Source organism: Danio aesculapii, chromosome 6 (assembly GCF_903798145.1).
Source record: "Danio aesculapii chromosome 6, fDanAes4.1, whole genome shotgun sequence".
NCBI classification, from domain to species: Eukaryota; Metazoa; Chordata; class Actinopteri; order Cypriniformes; family Danionidae; genus Danio; species Danio aesculapii.
In genome coordinates, this window is record NC_079440.1 from 29076549 (window position 1) to 29090052 (window position 13504).

The 13504-nt window shown below is 36.5% G+C and overlaps 1 protein-coding gene across 5 annotated transcripts in view; it reads left to right on the forward strand.

Moving 5' to 3' along the window:
* Positions 1–13504, forward strand: part of evi5b (ecotropic viral integration site 5b) — an 82066-nt gene that overhangs the window by 41105 nt on the left and 27457 nt on the right. For 4 of the 5 annotated variants that reach the window (XM_056459895.1, XM_056459896.1, XM_056459897.1 and 1 more), the window contains 14 exons: positions 2054–2243; positions 3862–4086; positions 4414–4488; positions 4712–4837; positions 5273–5416; positions 5615–5704; positions 5787–5884; positions 5983–6043; positions 7040–7093; positions 8016–8048; positions 8448–8591; positions 9225–9356; positions 11712–11852; positions 12454–12612. In XM_056459895.1, coding sequence (XP_056315870.1) covers positions 2054–2243; positions 3862–4086; positions 4414–4488; positions 4712–4837; positions 5273–5416; positions 5615–5704; positions 5787–5884; positions 5983–6043; positions 7040–7093; positions 8016–8048; positions 8448–8591; positions 9225–9356; positions 11712–11852; positions 12454–12612 — 1672 coding nt within the window. The remainder of the gene's footprint in view (positions 1–2053; positions 2244–3861; positions 4087–4413; positions 4489–4711; positions 4838–5272; positions 5417–5614; positions 5705–5786; positions 5885–5982; positions 6044–7039; positions 7094–8015; positions 8049–8447; positions 8592–9224; positions 9357–11711; positions 11853–12453; positions 12613–13504) is intronic. The other variant, XM_056459898.1, reaches the window with a different exon arrangement.

Sequence of the window (13504 nt, forward strand, 5' to 3'; positions counted from 1 at the left end):
TGGTGTTTTGCGATTTCTACAAGCTCAATAACATCCACAGCAAAAAAAATAAATAAAAAATAAATTAAAAAATAGTCGAAAAACTGTGCCCATTAATTAGATGTGCAAGACAAGCAGATAAGTTTTTGGGGTTGCTATGGACAACTACAAATGTGAACATTATTAGGCTATAATGTAAATGACTTATTATTCTATCTATTTGCTAAAAAATAAAGTGAAATAGGCATTTAGTAGTAGGCTAAATAGCAGCATGATGAAATGATGTGTCAAAATGCGTTTTCTATTAGGCTACTATAAAAAAAATTTACAGTACAGTGCGTTTAATTTAGACTATTTATTTTTGTCCCTGTGCGCCGATCGGAGACGGAGTTCACTGCTGATATTCGTGTTGGATATTCTGAGAGCTTTATAGGGTGCTTCTCATTTCTTATTTGTGCATCCTCGTTTCCTTTCCTTGCTTTCTTTCCTTGTGTCTTAGCTCCACCCCTCCGGGATGCGAGGGAAGGACGCAAGGAAAAGACTCGAGGACCAAAGACACGTCCTCGTATCGTTTAGCGTCACTTCAAAGCGTCGTCAATTAATGCTGGATTTGGCTTGCACGTTTTGATCAACTACATGTCTACATTAAAGTCATTCTCTATTCTCTAATAATCAATAAAGAAACATTCATTTAATAATAAAAATCAGCAGTTGGCGGGCGGGTGCGGTTTTAAAAATTGGTCAGAAATATTGGTGCGGACGGATGATGAGTTTTGTGATGCGGTTGCGGATGAAATAAAAGCCCATCCGCGCATCTCTAAAGTGCATGTAACGCCACTGGTCCGAGCAGGGCGCGAGCTGGCGATACCGGTATGGGAGACAAATGCTGTGAGGAGATTAAAGATAGTAAAGTCTAGATCAGATATGTTGCCAGCCGGAAGTGCGATATGCACATTAATAAAGCAGCATTTTTAAATGAAACTGTGTAACAATAATTAATATTTTTACAGTACTGTGATGGTTGGCTACCGGCTAAATATTGCAGAACAACATCTGTCGCTGAATCCGAGGAGTGAGGTTTACTCGATCACCAACTGGCTTCTGTTACATAAGGGCAAATATAAATGACCAAAAGATCATTTACTTATTTTACTCATACTCATTTTATTACTTATAATGTCCAAGACACTGATATTAATATTAAATGCTACTTTTGTGCCTTTATTAGCTTTTTTCTCGTCTATTTACTGGGTAAAAAATCTTAAATTATTCCATCTCCACCTGCTGGTGGAAAAGCAGCTGGCGATCTTCAATCTGCAATCTATTGCTTTTCCTGCAGTTCCCGGATGTAATGTTGAATTTTAACAGTCGAATTTGAGCCACTGAATTTATGGAAGCGAATATTTGAACTGAAATAAAATGAACTGAAAATTACCTTTTGAATATTATACATCATACTTTTAAAGGGTATTGAATATTTTGTAAGTGAATCCTGGAAATTGAAAATGAAATATTGAATTTATAAGTACGAAAACATGTTTGAAATATTTTTAGTTGAACTATTCACAGCTTAAATAAACAGCTATGTTAAATTTCAGGACCTAAAAATACAAACCCTGCAATTCAAGTCATTAAAATGCAAGAACTTGTTAATACGGTGTATTATTTTTTTCAATTTGTGCTATTCAACAAGCTTTTTAATTCAATACTTTTGGCATTGATTTTGTTCCATACACAATACACAATAATCAGCAGAAATGATTAATTTAATCAAATAAAATGCATTTGCATGCTAAGAGTCTACTGTTATTTGTTTATTTTTTATTTTTGAGACTTAATCATCATATTTATATAGATATATTCATATATATCACAATCAACATGTTAGTTTTCATTTAGAACACATTCATCATGGTAAAATCCAGCTGATACATGTATGGATGTTTGTTATTGTTGAATGTTTTAGTTTTTTATATTACGTTTTCCATTGTGCTTCTTTTAAAAGATCTAACTAAAAAGTTAATTAACTTTTATAATAAATGTTCTCTGCTATGATTTGTTTTTAAATCTCCAGGTTGTTGGAGACGGACAGTAAATCTTTGCGCTCTGTGAATGGATCTCGAAGGAACAGTGGCTCTTCACTGGTGTCTAGTTCATCCGCCTCCTCCAACTTGTCGCATTTGGAGGAGGATTCGTGGATCCTGTGGGGACGCATTGTCAACGAGTGGGAAGATGTGCGGAAAAAGAAGGAAAAACAGCTAAAGGTAACCAGATAGACTGCACATAAAGCAGTGTGGGAATCAGATGTATAAGATTTTTACTGAACATATAAAATTCATTTTAATCACATAAGTTAACAATACACAAACATTTCATTGACCTTTAGAGAACAGCAGCAGTAACATTAAATGTAGTGTTTTTTTTGCACACAATTAACCTTTACAAAATTATATTGTTTTTACAAGGTAGTGAAACAGCACACAGTGAGTGAGTCGTGACACATATGGCTTAATTTAAACATTATCAAAATGTGAATTCTACATTTTTCGGTATCAAAGTGCAGTACCATGTTTGACTGATGCAATGGATCGGAATAAGAGGAAGGTTGGCTCTGAGAGTAAACATAGAATACTTCAAATATAAAGTAACCTTTTAGAGCATGTATTTTTTTTTAATCATATATGTGACCCTGGAATAGCCAAAAACACTTTGTATCAGTCAAAATTCTGAATTTGTATCTTTTGTAAATTTCCTTTTGTAAATATTTCAAAACTGAATTTTTCTATTTTCAAAAATAAGTATTGCAGAACTTATTTATAAATTTAAAGGTGATTTTTCTCAATATTTAGATTCATTTTTGAGCCCTTACAAATAGTTTAATCTCATCAAAATATTATTCTATACTAAAAGCGATAGAGTTTTATACAGTTTTATTGATAGCATGTGTTGTTTGCTCCAGGAGATGTAGCAACTAGAACTGAAATATAACTGTTTTGGGACTAATATGCCAGCAATTATAAGGAGGCCTTAATTATAAAAATTACAAAATTTAAATGACAAAAAAAAGTGATATAATTGTATATTTAAACATTTTCTGACTTTGGTTTTGACTGATTAAATCCTTTTACATCCTTTGAACTATGAGGAAGTTTGGTTGTTTTCTATTTCCTTATAATAATTCTGCAGTGTTTTACATATCAAAAGACTCTCAAAGTAACATTTCCATTAAAACAAAGAGAAAATAGTATGAATCACTTATAAAACATTTTCTGTTGCCTGCACATTATTGTCTTTTCCCAGAAAACGTACTAAGCTCAGTGAGACATTGAGTACAGTTTGTGTTTATGTCATCTTATAAGCCAGATGGGAGGATCTAGGAAAGCAGCAACAGAAGTCTTTTGTAAAGCCTGGTGTTTTAACAAAGACGCGTCTCTAACACCCCCCAGAGTGCTTTTGTAGAATGTCAGTATGTAGGTGGAATCGCTGGTCTCTCGCTGGACCCTCACAGGAATGACCAGCTGTAGAAATCAGCTGTCTGAACCAATCTTCTGCTCTGCAGATCAGCACAGGAAACGGCTTAATCAGGTCAAATATAATTTGCTTGCAAAAAACATTGAGCTGTGCTGTAGAAATCTCTGACAAGGTTATATTTAGCAGCATAAAATGCTCTTACCCTGTCTGAGGTGCAAACTAAGCCCCTGGGAGAACATCTGAATGCTAACAGTCGAAACCTTCGGTCTTTTTAAGGCATAATCTTTCGAATACACAAATATCTTCTGCCATTCTGTAGACATGAAATCATGAATACTTGTTCTTACTGCTGTAATATCCTGACTTTCAGGGTTGTTGTTAAATCTGTTTTATTTTTATTTAATTTTTTAGGAACTGGTTAGGAAAGGTGTTCCGCATCACTTCCGAGCGATAGTTTGGCAGTTGTTGTGCAATGCCCAGAACCTACCCATAAAGGAGCAATACTCTGAGCTGCTGAAGATGACCTCGCCCTGTGAAAAACTCATCCGCAGAGATATTGCCCGTACCTACCCCGAGCACGAGTTCTTTAAAGAGAAGGACAGTCTGGGTCAGGAGGTGCTCTTTAATGTGATGAAGGTACTGTAGGTTTTCTTCTTGCTTTTAGAATGAAAGTCAGGGTTTGAAAAGGTACCGATGTTTTCAAGTTATTTATAGGTATAGTTTCTGGTATAACTCCTAATCTTTACCCTACATATCACCTTACATCAGTTTCTGTTTGATGTCATTCAATGACAACTTACCCAAGGAAAACACTGTCACTGGGGTTTGTTTAGAGTAGATGAGAGACTCGTAGGCTTGTCTGGTGGAATAACAGAGCTCGTTCAGCACTAAACTCAGTAATGACTTTATTAATGATACTCCATTAAACCTTTCTGTTTCATTTACATTTACTTTCATTTACAGGCTTATTCTCTGGTTGATAGAGAAGTGGGCTACTGTCAAGGAAGTGCTTTTATTGTCGGCCTTCTTCTGATGCAGGTATTAACACTGTCAAAAAATACTTGTTTACATTTATATATACATTTACATATCACTTTTTTTAACAATCTATTATCAGCCTATTCATTTTGTGCTTAATAAACATGTAATCTTGGGCAATAATAATCTATGATTTATTATTTTATTTTTTTCAAATGTGTGTTTATCTGTTGGAATTGTTGTTCCAGTTTGTGACATATGATGTATAATTGTGTTCTTGTAGATGCCAGAGGAAGAAGCATTCTGTGTGTTTGTGAAACTGATGCAGGAGTACAGGCTGAGAGAGCTTTTCAAACCCAGTATGGCTGAATTGGGCCTCTGCATGTATCAGTTTGAATGTATGATTCAGGTTAGTGGCATGCTGACTATCCTTTGAAATTGATGACTTTCCCTAAATTTGTTCTTCATGAATACATGTAGAAATTGTACACTCTCCTCATCCTGAAAAAATCCTCACACTTGTTCAAAACCTTTTTTTTTTGTTTCACACAAAAAAAGATATTTAGAAAAATGCTCATTGTTGGGACCCATTGATTTCATAGCATTTGTTGATGCGTCTCAAGTTCTCAACAGCCAGCATTTTCAAAAATATCTTCTTTTGTGTTCAACAGAAGAAAGAAACTCATAAAGGTTTAAAACCACATGAGAGAGAATAAATGATAATGGAACTTAAATTTTGGGGTGAACTAACCCTTTAAAACAAACATGCTTTAAGAATTATGCGCAGTGATTTCTCATTTTTTTTGTTGATGATTTTACAGTCTGTCTTGTTTTCTTCCTGCAGGAGCAGCTACCAGAGCTCCATGTGCACTTCCAGGCCCAGAGTTTCCACACCTCCATGTATGCTTCATCCTGGTTCCTCACCATCTTCCTCACCTCTTTTCCTCTTCCTGTTGCCACCAGAATCTTTGATATATTCATGTGTGAGGTAAGGACATTTGATTGTCATCATTCTCTCTCTAACACGCCTACAGTCTGTTCTGTTTTTGTATGTTTTGCATGCTAAGGTAATTGAGAACACGGCACACTTGAGTGTTTAATTAGTCTGTTATCGCCCTCTGTTGGTCCCATCACGCTACTGCAATTATTTTTGGAACTTGAACTTCACCAGTGCATGTCATTACAGGGTTTAGAGATCGTGTTTCGTGTGGGGATGGCCATCCTGCAGATGAATCAGGCTGAGCTCATGCAGTTGGACATGGAGGGAATGTTGCAGGTCGAATACCTCTAAATATTTTCTTCTCGATGATAAACTCGTAATCAACAAATACAGCTGACATTTTCATTCTTTGTTACAGCATTTTCAAAAGGTCATACCTCATCAGCTGGACAGTGGACCAGATAAAGTCATCCAGGTTGCTTATCAAGTCAAGTACAATGCCAAGAAAATGAAAAAGTGAGTGTAGCCAATCTAACAAGAATTAGATTTTTTTTCTTTCAGTATGTTTGTGAACATGAACAATTACTAAATGTTTTAAATGCCTTTATTCTTAGATTGGAAAAGGAGTACACTACAATCAAAACAAAGGAGATGGAGGAACAGGTGGAGATTAAGGTGAGATGACAATTCAACACTCCTTAAGTGTTACCTAGATTTTTTTTGTATTGTTGTGCAGTATAGACACTTGAGATACATACTCTATCTATTGTTACTGCACAATTGCAATAGTTTGACATGTGGCATTCATGTGCATGTTTAGCAACAAAATTAGTAAGGTATTCTGAAGATGTTAAAACATTTAAAGCCACATTTTTATTCCATTAATAAAAACTAAATGTTTGGCATATGAAATTGCATGTATTAGAGCAATACAAACCCAAATGCGTACTCTAAATGCTAAATATTTTAAATGCCTTTAAATGTATTTAAGTGCAATGTAACAGGTTGTCCGCGGGGTCTTAAAAAGTATTAAAAGTTGATGAATCAATTATGAGAAAATGAAGGCCCTTAAAAGGTATTAAAAAGTCTTAATCACATTTTTATGAGGTCTTAAATTTTATTCAAGCATTGTCCAAAGTCTTTGACTCCAAAAAAGCATAAATATATTTATTTTCCTCCTTAATATTAACAACGGCGTGCTCGATCCACGCGATTGGTTCGGGCCGGGGCACCTCTGTCCGGGTGATGTCACATATTTTGCGACAAACGTGGGAAGGTGATGTGACGCTCTCCACATGTAGCGAAACTGATGGCAAAATGGGAATATTTAAGTTTGCATACTGCTGGATGGAGAAACCTGTCACTGAAAACAACCATGTAATTTATTCTTTCAAGCTTTCAAGCTTATCCGAGTTCTGTTACATGGTTGTGCTCCATTGATTTATTTAACTACAATTCTTTATTAACAACTATTTATCAAGTCAAAGGTTTGAGACTGATTAGAACTTGAAGTGGTGATGAGGTCTTAAAATATTCTTAGAAGGTCTTCAAAAAGTCTTAAAAAGGTATTGAAATTACCTTTAGGATTCCTGCATATATCCTGTGTAAACAGTAATGTTGTTTTAATGTATTGCAGTCTAACATTTTCAATACTTCCACTTTTTGTTTCAGAGACTACGCACAGAAAACAGACTTCTGAAGCAGCGAATAGACACTCTGGAGAAAGTGAGTGACATAACAGACGATTCAAAACATTTATCAGTCAAACACACCATTTCATCATCCCATGTTTCCTAATCACGAATTGGTTCGTTGCGCATCTCCTTGCTGTCAGTTTTCACAATTCTTTTGTGTCACCGATAACAAATGCTCACACACGCATGAAACCCCTCAAGCTGTTGTGTTTTATTAGGCTGGTAAGTACCAGTACACCAGTAACAAAAGAAAAGTCACCCTGTTGTTTTGGGTGTACATATGGGTAATAAATGCTTGTCCGCTACATATGCTAATTTCAGGCCAACGTGGTTATGGTTTAAGCATGAGCGAAAAGCTGAACCTGCAGTATTGCATGTTCTCTGCTTGTAAAGGCATGCTTGTGTCATGCATGAAAAAGAAAGCCCACGGTGCAGGTCGGTCTATAAAAAAACAACACCTCCATCACTTCTCAGCATGGAACCTTTGTACTCGAACGAAGCACTAACTCAAACGCCTTCAGACATCCCCGGTTTATAACCCACGGCTGTATTTGTCACCCAAATATAGTAAACCTATAGGCATTAAAATAACACTGTTTCCGTTTTATTCTCACCCTACTCACGCTCTAACACTGTCCTCTGCTTGGCCTCCTTTTACACCTTTTTTATCTTGTTGTGGTGCCACAATCTTGCTTTATTTCCATAACCACAGCACAAACACCACCCTCAAACAATGTTCCTTTTCTACCCCACCTCGCTGTGACAGTTTCAACGCTGCATTTGTGCTAATTTTGTAATGTTCATCTAGACAAGTGCATTGTTTTAATGTAGGGGTATGAAAAAGAGCACTATTTTCTGTCAAATCAATCTGATTGTTTTGTTCTGTGTTGTAATATCCTTTGGTCTCTCTCTTCTTTTTTGCTTTTTCCTTTATGGATTTTCTCTGTTTTTAGGAAAGTGCTTCTTTGGCAGATAGATTGATCCAGGTACAATTTGCCCTCTCCCCTCCACCTTTTTGCTCTGTCTTTCCCCTGTAAGCTGTCTTTAGCTTTGCTTAATTTCTTTGATTTACTTCATAAATATCTCACATTTACTCACAATCAAAAGTGAAAAAAGGCAAACTCTGCAGTTTCTGACTTCAGGGAAGAGGCCTTACTGTGCTTATCATGTTTGGGCTGTTGTCCTGATTTATTGGTGCAATACTACTATACAATAATCCCCCCTTAATAGTGGAAGAAAATTTTAAGTGCTAAATTGAAAGCCTAAAACTTCTAACAGCATGACCTATAGAGCTTGAGATCCAGCATTATTTTTCTCCATCCATACGTCCGTTTCTACCCATTCCGATACTCCGCTCACCCCTCATCCATAATTGGTCATGTCAGGGTCAGGTGACACGAGCCCAAGAAGCGGAGGAGAACTACCTGGTCAAGCGGGAGCTGGCCACGGTCAAACAGCACATTGAGGAGACCAGCGTACAGCTGGAGCAAGCGCAAAGCACCATCCGACAACTCCAGCAGCCATTTGCGGTAAGGACTGTTCTGAGACGGCGCCTTCTGGATGAGAAGTCGTTCTTCGAACAGAGAAACCTTATGAGAATTAATTTGCTCCCTCATGTCAGCAGTTTGCAGTTGGAGTTGTACTTGAAACTTTCGATGTTGCCTAGCAACAAAATCTCAGCAGCCACTCAGCTGCATATGGCAACTCTTGTAATGATGCTCTTTACATGCATGACTGCAGATCAGAGCAGCAGAGCAGAGGTCATTTGCGTGCACAAGTATGCCAAATGGGGTTTATGTATATGTCAAGTGTAACTTAACCAGAGAGGCTTGAGTCTGTTTAATATCATCTGCACTGAGCAGAAGGGCAGAATATTGCTCATCAATTATTACTGTGTAAATGTTTAACACTGCAGAAAAAGAAACAGATAATGTGTCATGTGCTGACGGGAAGGTGCTGTTTTACATAATGCTGTGTTGCAGTCTCATTATGTTTTCATGTGGCTGTTAGTGAAACCATAAGCGTGAGTGAAGGGAACTGTTTGGTTCATTTTAAACCTTAAAATTACTGTGGTAATCTGTTGTACATCGTTTACTCACTGGTTGAGTTTTTATCGACAGAATTTTTGGTCACACAATTTCTTTTTTTTTGGCTCATTTTAGAAGGGGAATCCACGCTACACTGAGGAGTCCATCCTGCAGTTGGAGAGAGAACTGGTGCAGGCCCGCTTAAAGGAGGCTGAGTCTCAGTGCGCACTGAAAGAGATGCAGGACAAGATACTCGATATGGAACAGGTGGTGAACTTTATAACCATTCGTAAATGGAGATTGTAACCTGTAGGCAGTTGGGGTTTTCCCACTGTAGTGGTGCAAGTGTATGTGTTTGATTACATTATATTCAGAGACATTCAATAGACATATCTAAGATTTCATTAAAAATGTATAGTGTTGTGAAGATTTTTTTATGGGTTTGGAACAAGTCAAGTGAGTAAATAAATAATGTTTCACATTGGGGAAAACTGATTAAAAACATTATTTAATACAATTATTATGGATGTATCAGAAGTGACAGACAAACGCTGCTGTTAAATTAATGAGCTTTATTATGAGTATTGAATTTTTGGTGTCCACATGAATGTTTTTAGCATCTGTAAAAATAACAAGTGTTTTTTCAGTTGAAGTGAGAATTATTAGCCCCCCTTTGAATTTTTTTTCTTCTTCTTAAAATATTTCCCAAACAGAGCAAGGAAATTTTCACAGCGTGTCTGTATTTTATGTATTATGTATTTTTTCTTCTGGAGAAAGTCTTATTTGTTTTATTTCGACTAGATCAAAAGCAGTTTTTTTCATTTTTAAAAACTATTTTAAGGTCAATATTATTAGCCCCTTTAAGCTATATTTTATTTCAATAGTCTACAGAACAAACCAAGGTTATACAATAACTTTGCCTAATTACCCTAAAGTGCCTAGTTAACCTAATTAACCTAGTCAAGCCTTTAAATGTCACTTTAAGCTGTATAGAAGTGTCTTGAAAAATATCTAGTAAAATATTATTTACTGTCATCATGGCAAAGATGAATTTTTTATAACTCATTTATTAGAAATGAGTTATTAAAATTATTATGTTTAGAAATGTGTTGAAAAAATCTTTCTGTTAAACAGAAATTGGGAAAAATAAACGGGGCTAAAAATTCTGACTTCAGTTGTATAAAGACTTATTAAAATACAAACATTTTACACTTTAAAGTTATTTTTATACGTCTTATAATAATAATTTCAATGATGATCATTCATTCGAATCCCCAGCGATACAAAAAAGTTTTGATCTTTAGAAAAATTTACCTTTTTTATTTTATTTATTACAGAATTTAATTAGAAAAGTTTAATTTATTACAAGTGTTTTAATAGATCAATGTCTGTTTATTTGAGTTGTACTGTATGCAATGCTAGAGGGTGGACCTGTGGATATGAACTCTAGATATGCATGACTGAAGTAAAGAAGAGTGTATTTCTAATGCAATACTAATTGAGCGAGCCTTTATCACCTTATAGAATATTAAAATATAGTATGATTTTGATGTGAAACCACATCTAGTCACAATGTCTTTTTTTTCAAACACTGAACTGATGGAGTAAATTTTGAGCAAAAGTACAGTATTTCAGTAAATATCTCAGTGGTAAACAGGCTCAAACACATGCACATGTGCTACTGTAGTATATTTGTTTATTGCTTGGATTAATTTTATCGTTATTTTCAGATAAGACTAATTCTTATCTTGTCGAGAATTTTTATCTGTATGTTGCAAATGATAAGATATTGCCCATCCCAACTTTCCTAGTCACAGGTAAGTAAATTAAGCCCCTAGTTATGCAGACTGCTTGAACAAACATGTATGGAAGAATGGGTCAATCTCAGGAGTGGATTTAAGCATGGTACTGGGATAGATAGGTTGCCACCTGTGCAATGAGTCAATTCATGAAATTTCCTCACTACTAAATATTCCACGGTCAACTGTTAGTTGTAATATAACAAAATGGAAGTGAAAGGGCAACTCGGCCATGAAGTGGTAGGGCAATCACAGAGTGAGGTCAGCCTGTGCTGAGGTGCCCAGAAATAGTCAACATTTTGTGACGAATCACATTTATCTGTCTGGCAATCCAATGAATAAGTCTGGGTTTGGTGGTTGCCAACATCAGATTCTTGTCCAACATCAGTGCCTGACCTCACAAATATGCTTTTAGAAGAATGGCAAAAAAGTCCTCAAAAATAATTTCTAAAGCATTTGGAAAACCTTCCCAGGAGAGTTGAAGCTGTAATAGCTACTAAGGGTGGACCAACTCCATATTAAACCCCATGTGCTAAGAATTGGCATAGATCATTATTATATGCATGTAAAGGAACATGTCCCAAAACTTGTCAATATACTGTATAAGTTGGAGGAAAAGGAGACTTTTCAGAAAATAGTTTAAATATCTTAAATTCTTTTAAACATTTGAACAAAAGTGTAACTGTGTAGCATCGAGTGTTTCTATCACATATATACTGTGTGTATATTGGTAGCCCAACCCTTAAATCCGCTGATTCTGTTGTACAAAAACTCTGTGTGCTTCGTCTGTCTTACGTCCCTTGTATATATTTGTTTGTTACAGAGAAATACATCCCTGCCAGATGAGAATAACGTGGTACGTCTTCAGGAGGAGCTAATTGGTGTGAAGCTGAGGGAGGCAGAGGCTCTGACAGGCCTTAAAGAGCTTAGACAGCAGGTCAGAGATCTGGAGGAGCACTGGCAGGTAAATACACACTCATAAATAACTCTATCATTCACAATTTGAAAATGTAATACAGACCAGCTGTGTCACAGCTCAACTTGTGATTTCTTTTTTATGCATTAATTTCAGTAAGCCATCTCAACCGCTTCTGCTGACATTCCATTACAAAATCCCCACATTTAAAATCAATGATCTTTATTGCCTAGTTGAGATATGATATAAAGTGGATGTCAGACCAGACAAGAAGCACTGCATTACATTACATTATTTTACGCTGTCTTTTTAAAATATGGAAATTAGTTTTACCACAGTATTGTGAATGAAGTGTCTGCGCTCGCCTTCTGCTCCTGATGGCGCTTGCGTTTAAACAGTCTTTCATCTCATTTTACTCTATAACAACTAAATGAACAATAAGGTCTATTTATCGGAGTATATTTTAATTAAATGAGATTATCAATGCTGTAAAAGGAGCCGTATGAAATTGAAAATAGTCACATTAAGCCCTTTCACTGGAAGTTTATTGGTGGCTGAAAAACACTTGTTTTATATAGTGTTATATAGCACACTGTGCATATCAGCCATCAACCAATGTTTGAGTAAGATTTGTGTTTATGCTGTGCAGAGGCATCTGGCACGCACGGCGGGCCGCTGGAAAGACAGTCCACGCAAGAATGCAGCAAGTGAGCTTCAGGATGAGCTGATGAGCGTGAGGCTCAGAGAGGCAGAGGCACAAGCTGAGCTTAGAGAGACCAGACAGAGGATGCTGGAACTGGAGACTCAGGTCTGAACACACATCGCTCATCTTTACAGCCTTCACTTCTTTCTTTTGGGAGACAGTGAATGCACTTCAAAACACTGCTGACTTTTTACATTCACAGATAGCTATATTACAGAATAAATGAGGAAGTATCTGAAAAGAGCGCAAGAGAGGCATGTGCTAAATCAGGGGTTTTCAAACTTTTAGGACACATGCCCCCTAAATTTGTCCAAGTTCACTCGTGCCCCCCCCTAGGCACCCCTCCCTCGAGCCAATATTATAATGCATGCGCAAACATCATTCACATATTACGTGCTGCGTTTAAAGTGCGTAGAATTCATTACATTGACACATAAATATATAGCTTACCTGATTCAGTGTGATGGCTCAGCCTGTTTCTGTGAGGACAACATGGTTGGATTCCTGACACGACTAACCGTAAATCATCTTGCAGTGTCAATAAGCATGAGCCATAGCCTACTTGCTTTTGATGTACATACAGATAATGCTGCTTCGCAATGCCATGTTCGCAGAGCCCTGACGGTGTGGTTGAGTCGAACATTGAGTATGTTTACATGGACAAAAATACTTTAATACGATTTTAATATGATTAAGACAAAACTCTGATTAGAGTCTACCATGTAAACAGGGATTTTTGATTTCCTTAATCTGACTAAAGTCATAACTGAACTAAACAGAAATGGAATTAAGACATGTGGAGTATGCATATATTAGTGGCTTTATTAAAGTAAACACCGCAAACAAACTATTACCGTCATGTAGGACTTTTCACCGCATTTTGTGACAAGATCCACACACGTAGCTGTCAGTAAAGGACCGCATATGCGCACACATCACGAAATGCGGAAGTTTAAAATAAAAGCAACACTCTTCCACCAGTCCTTCATCTTAGCAT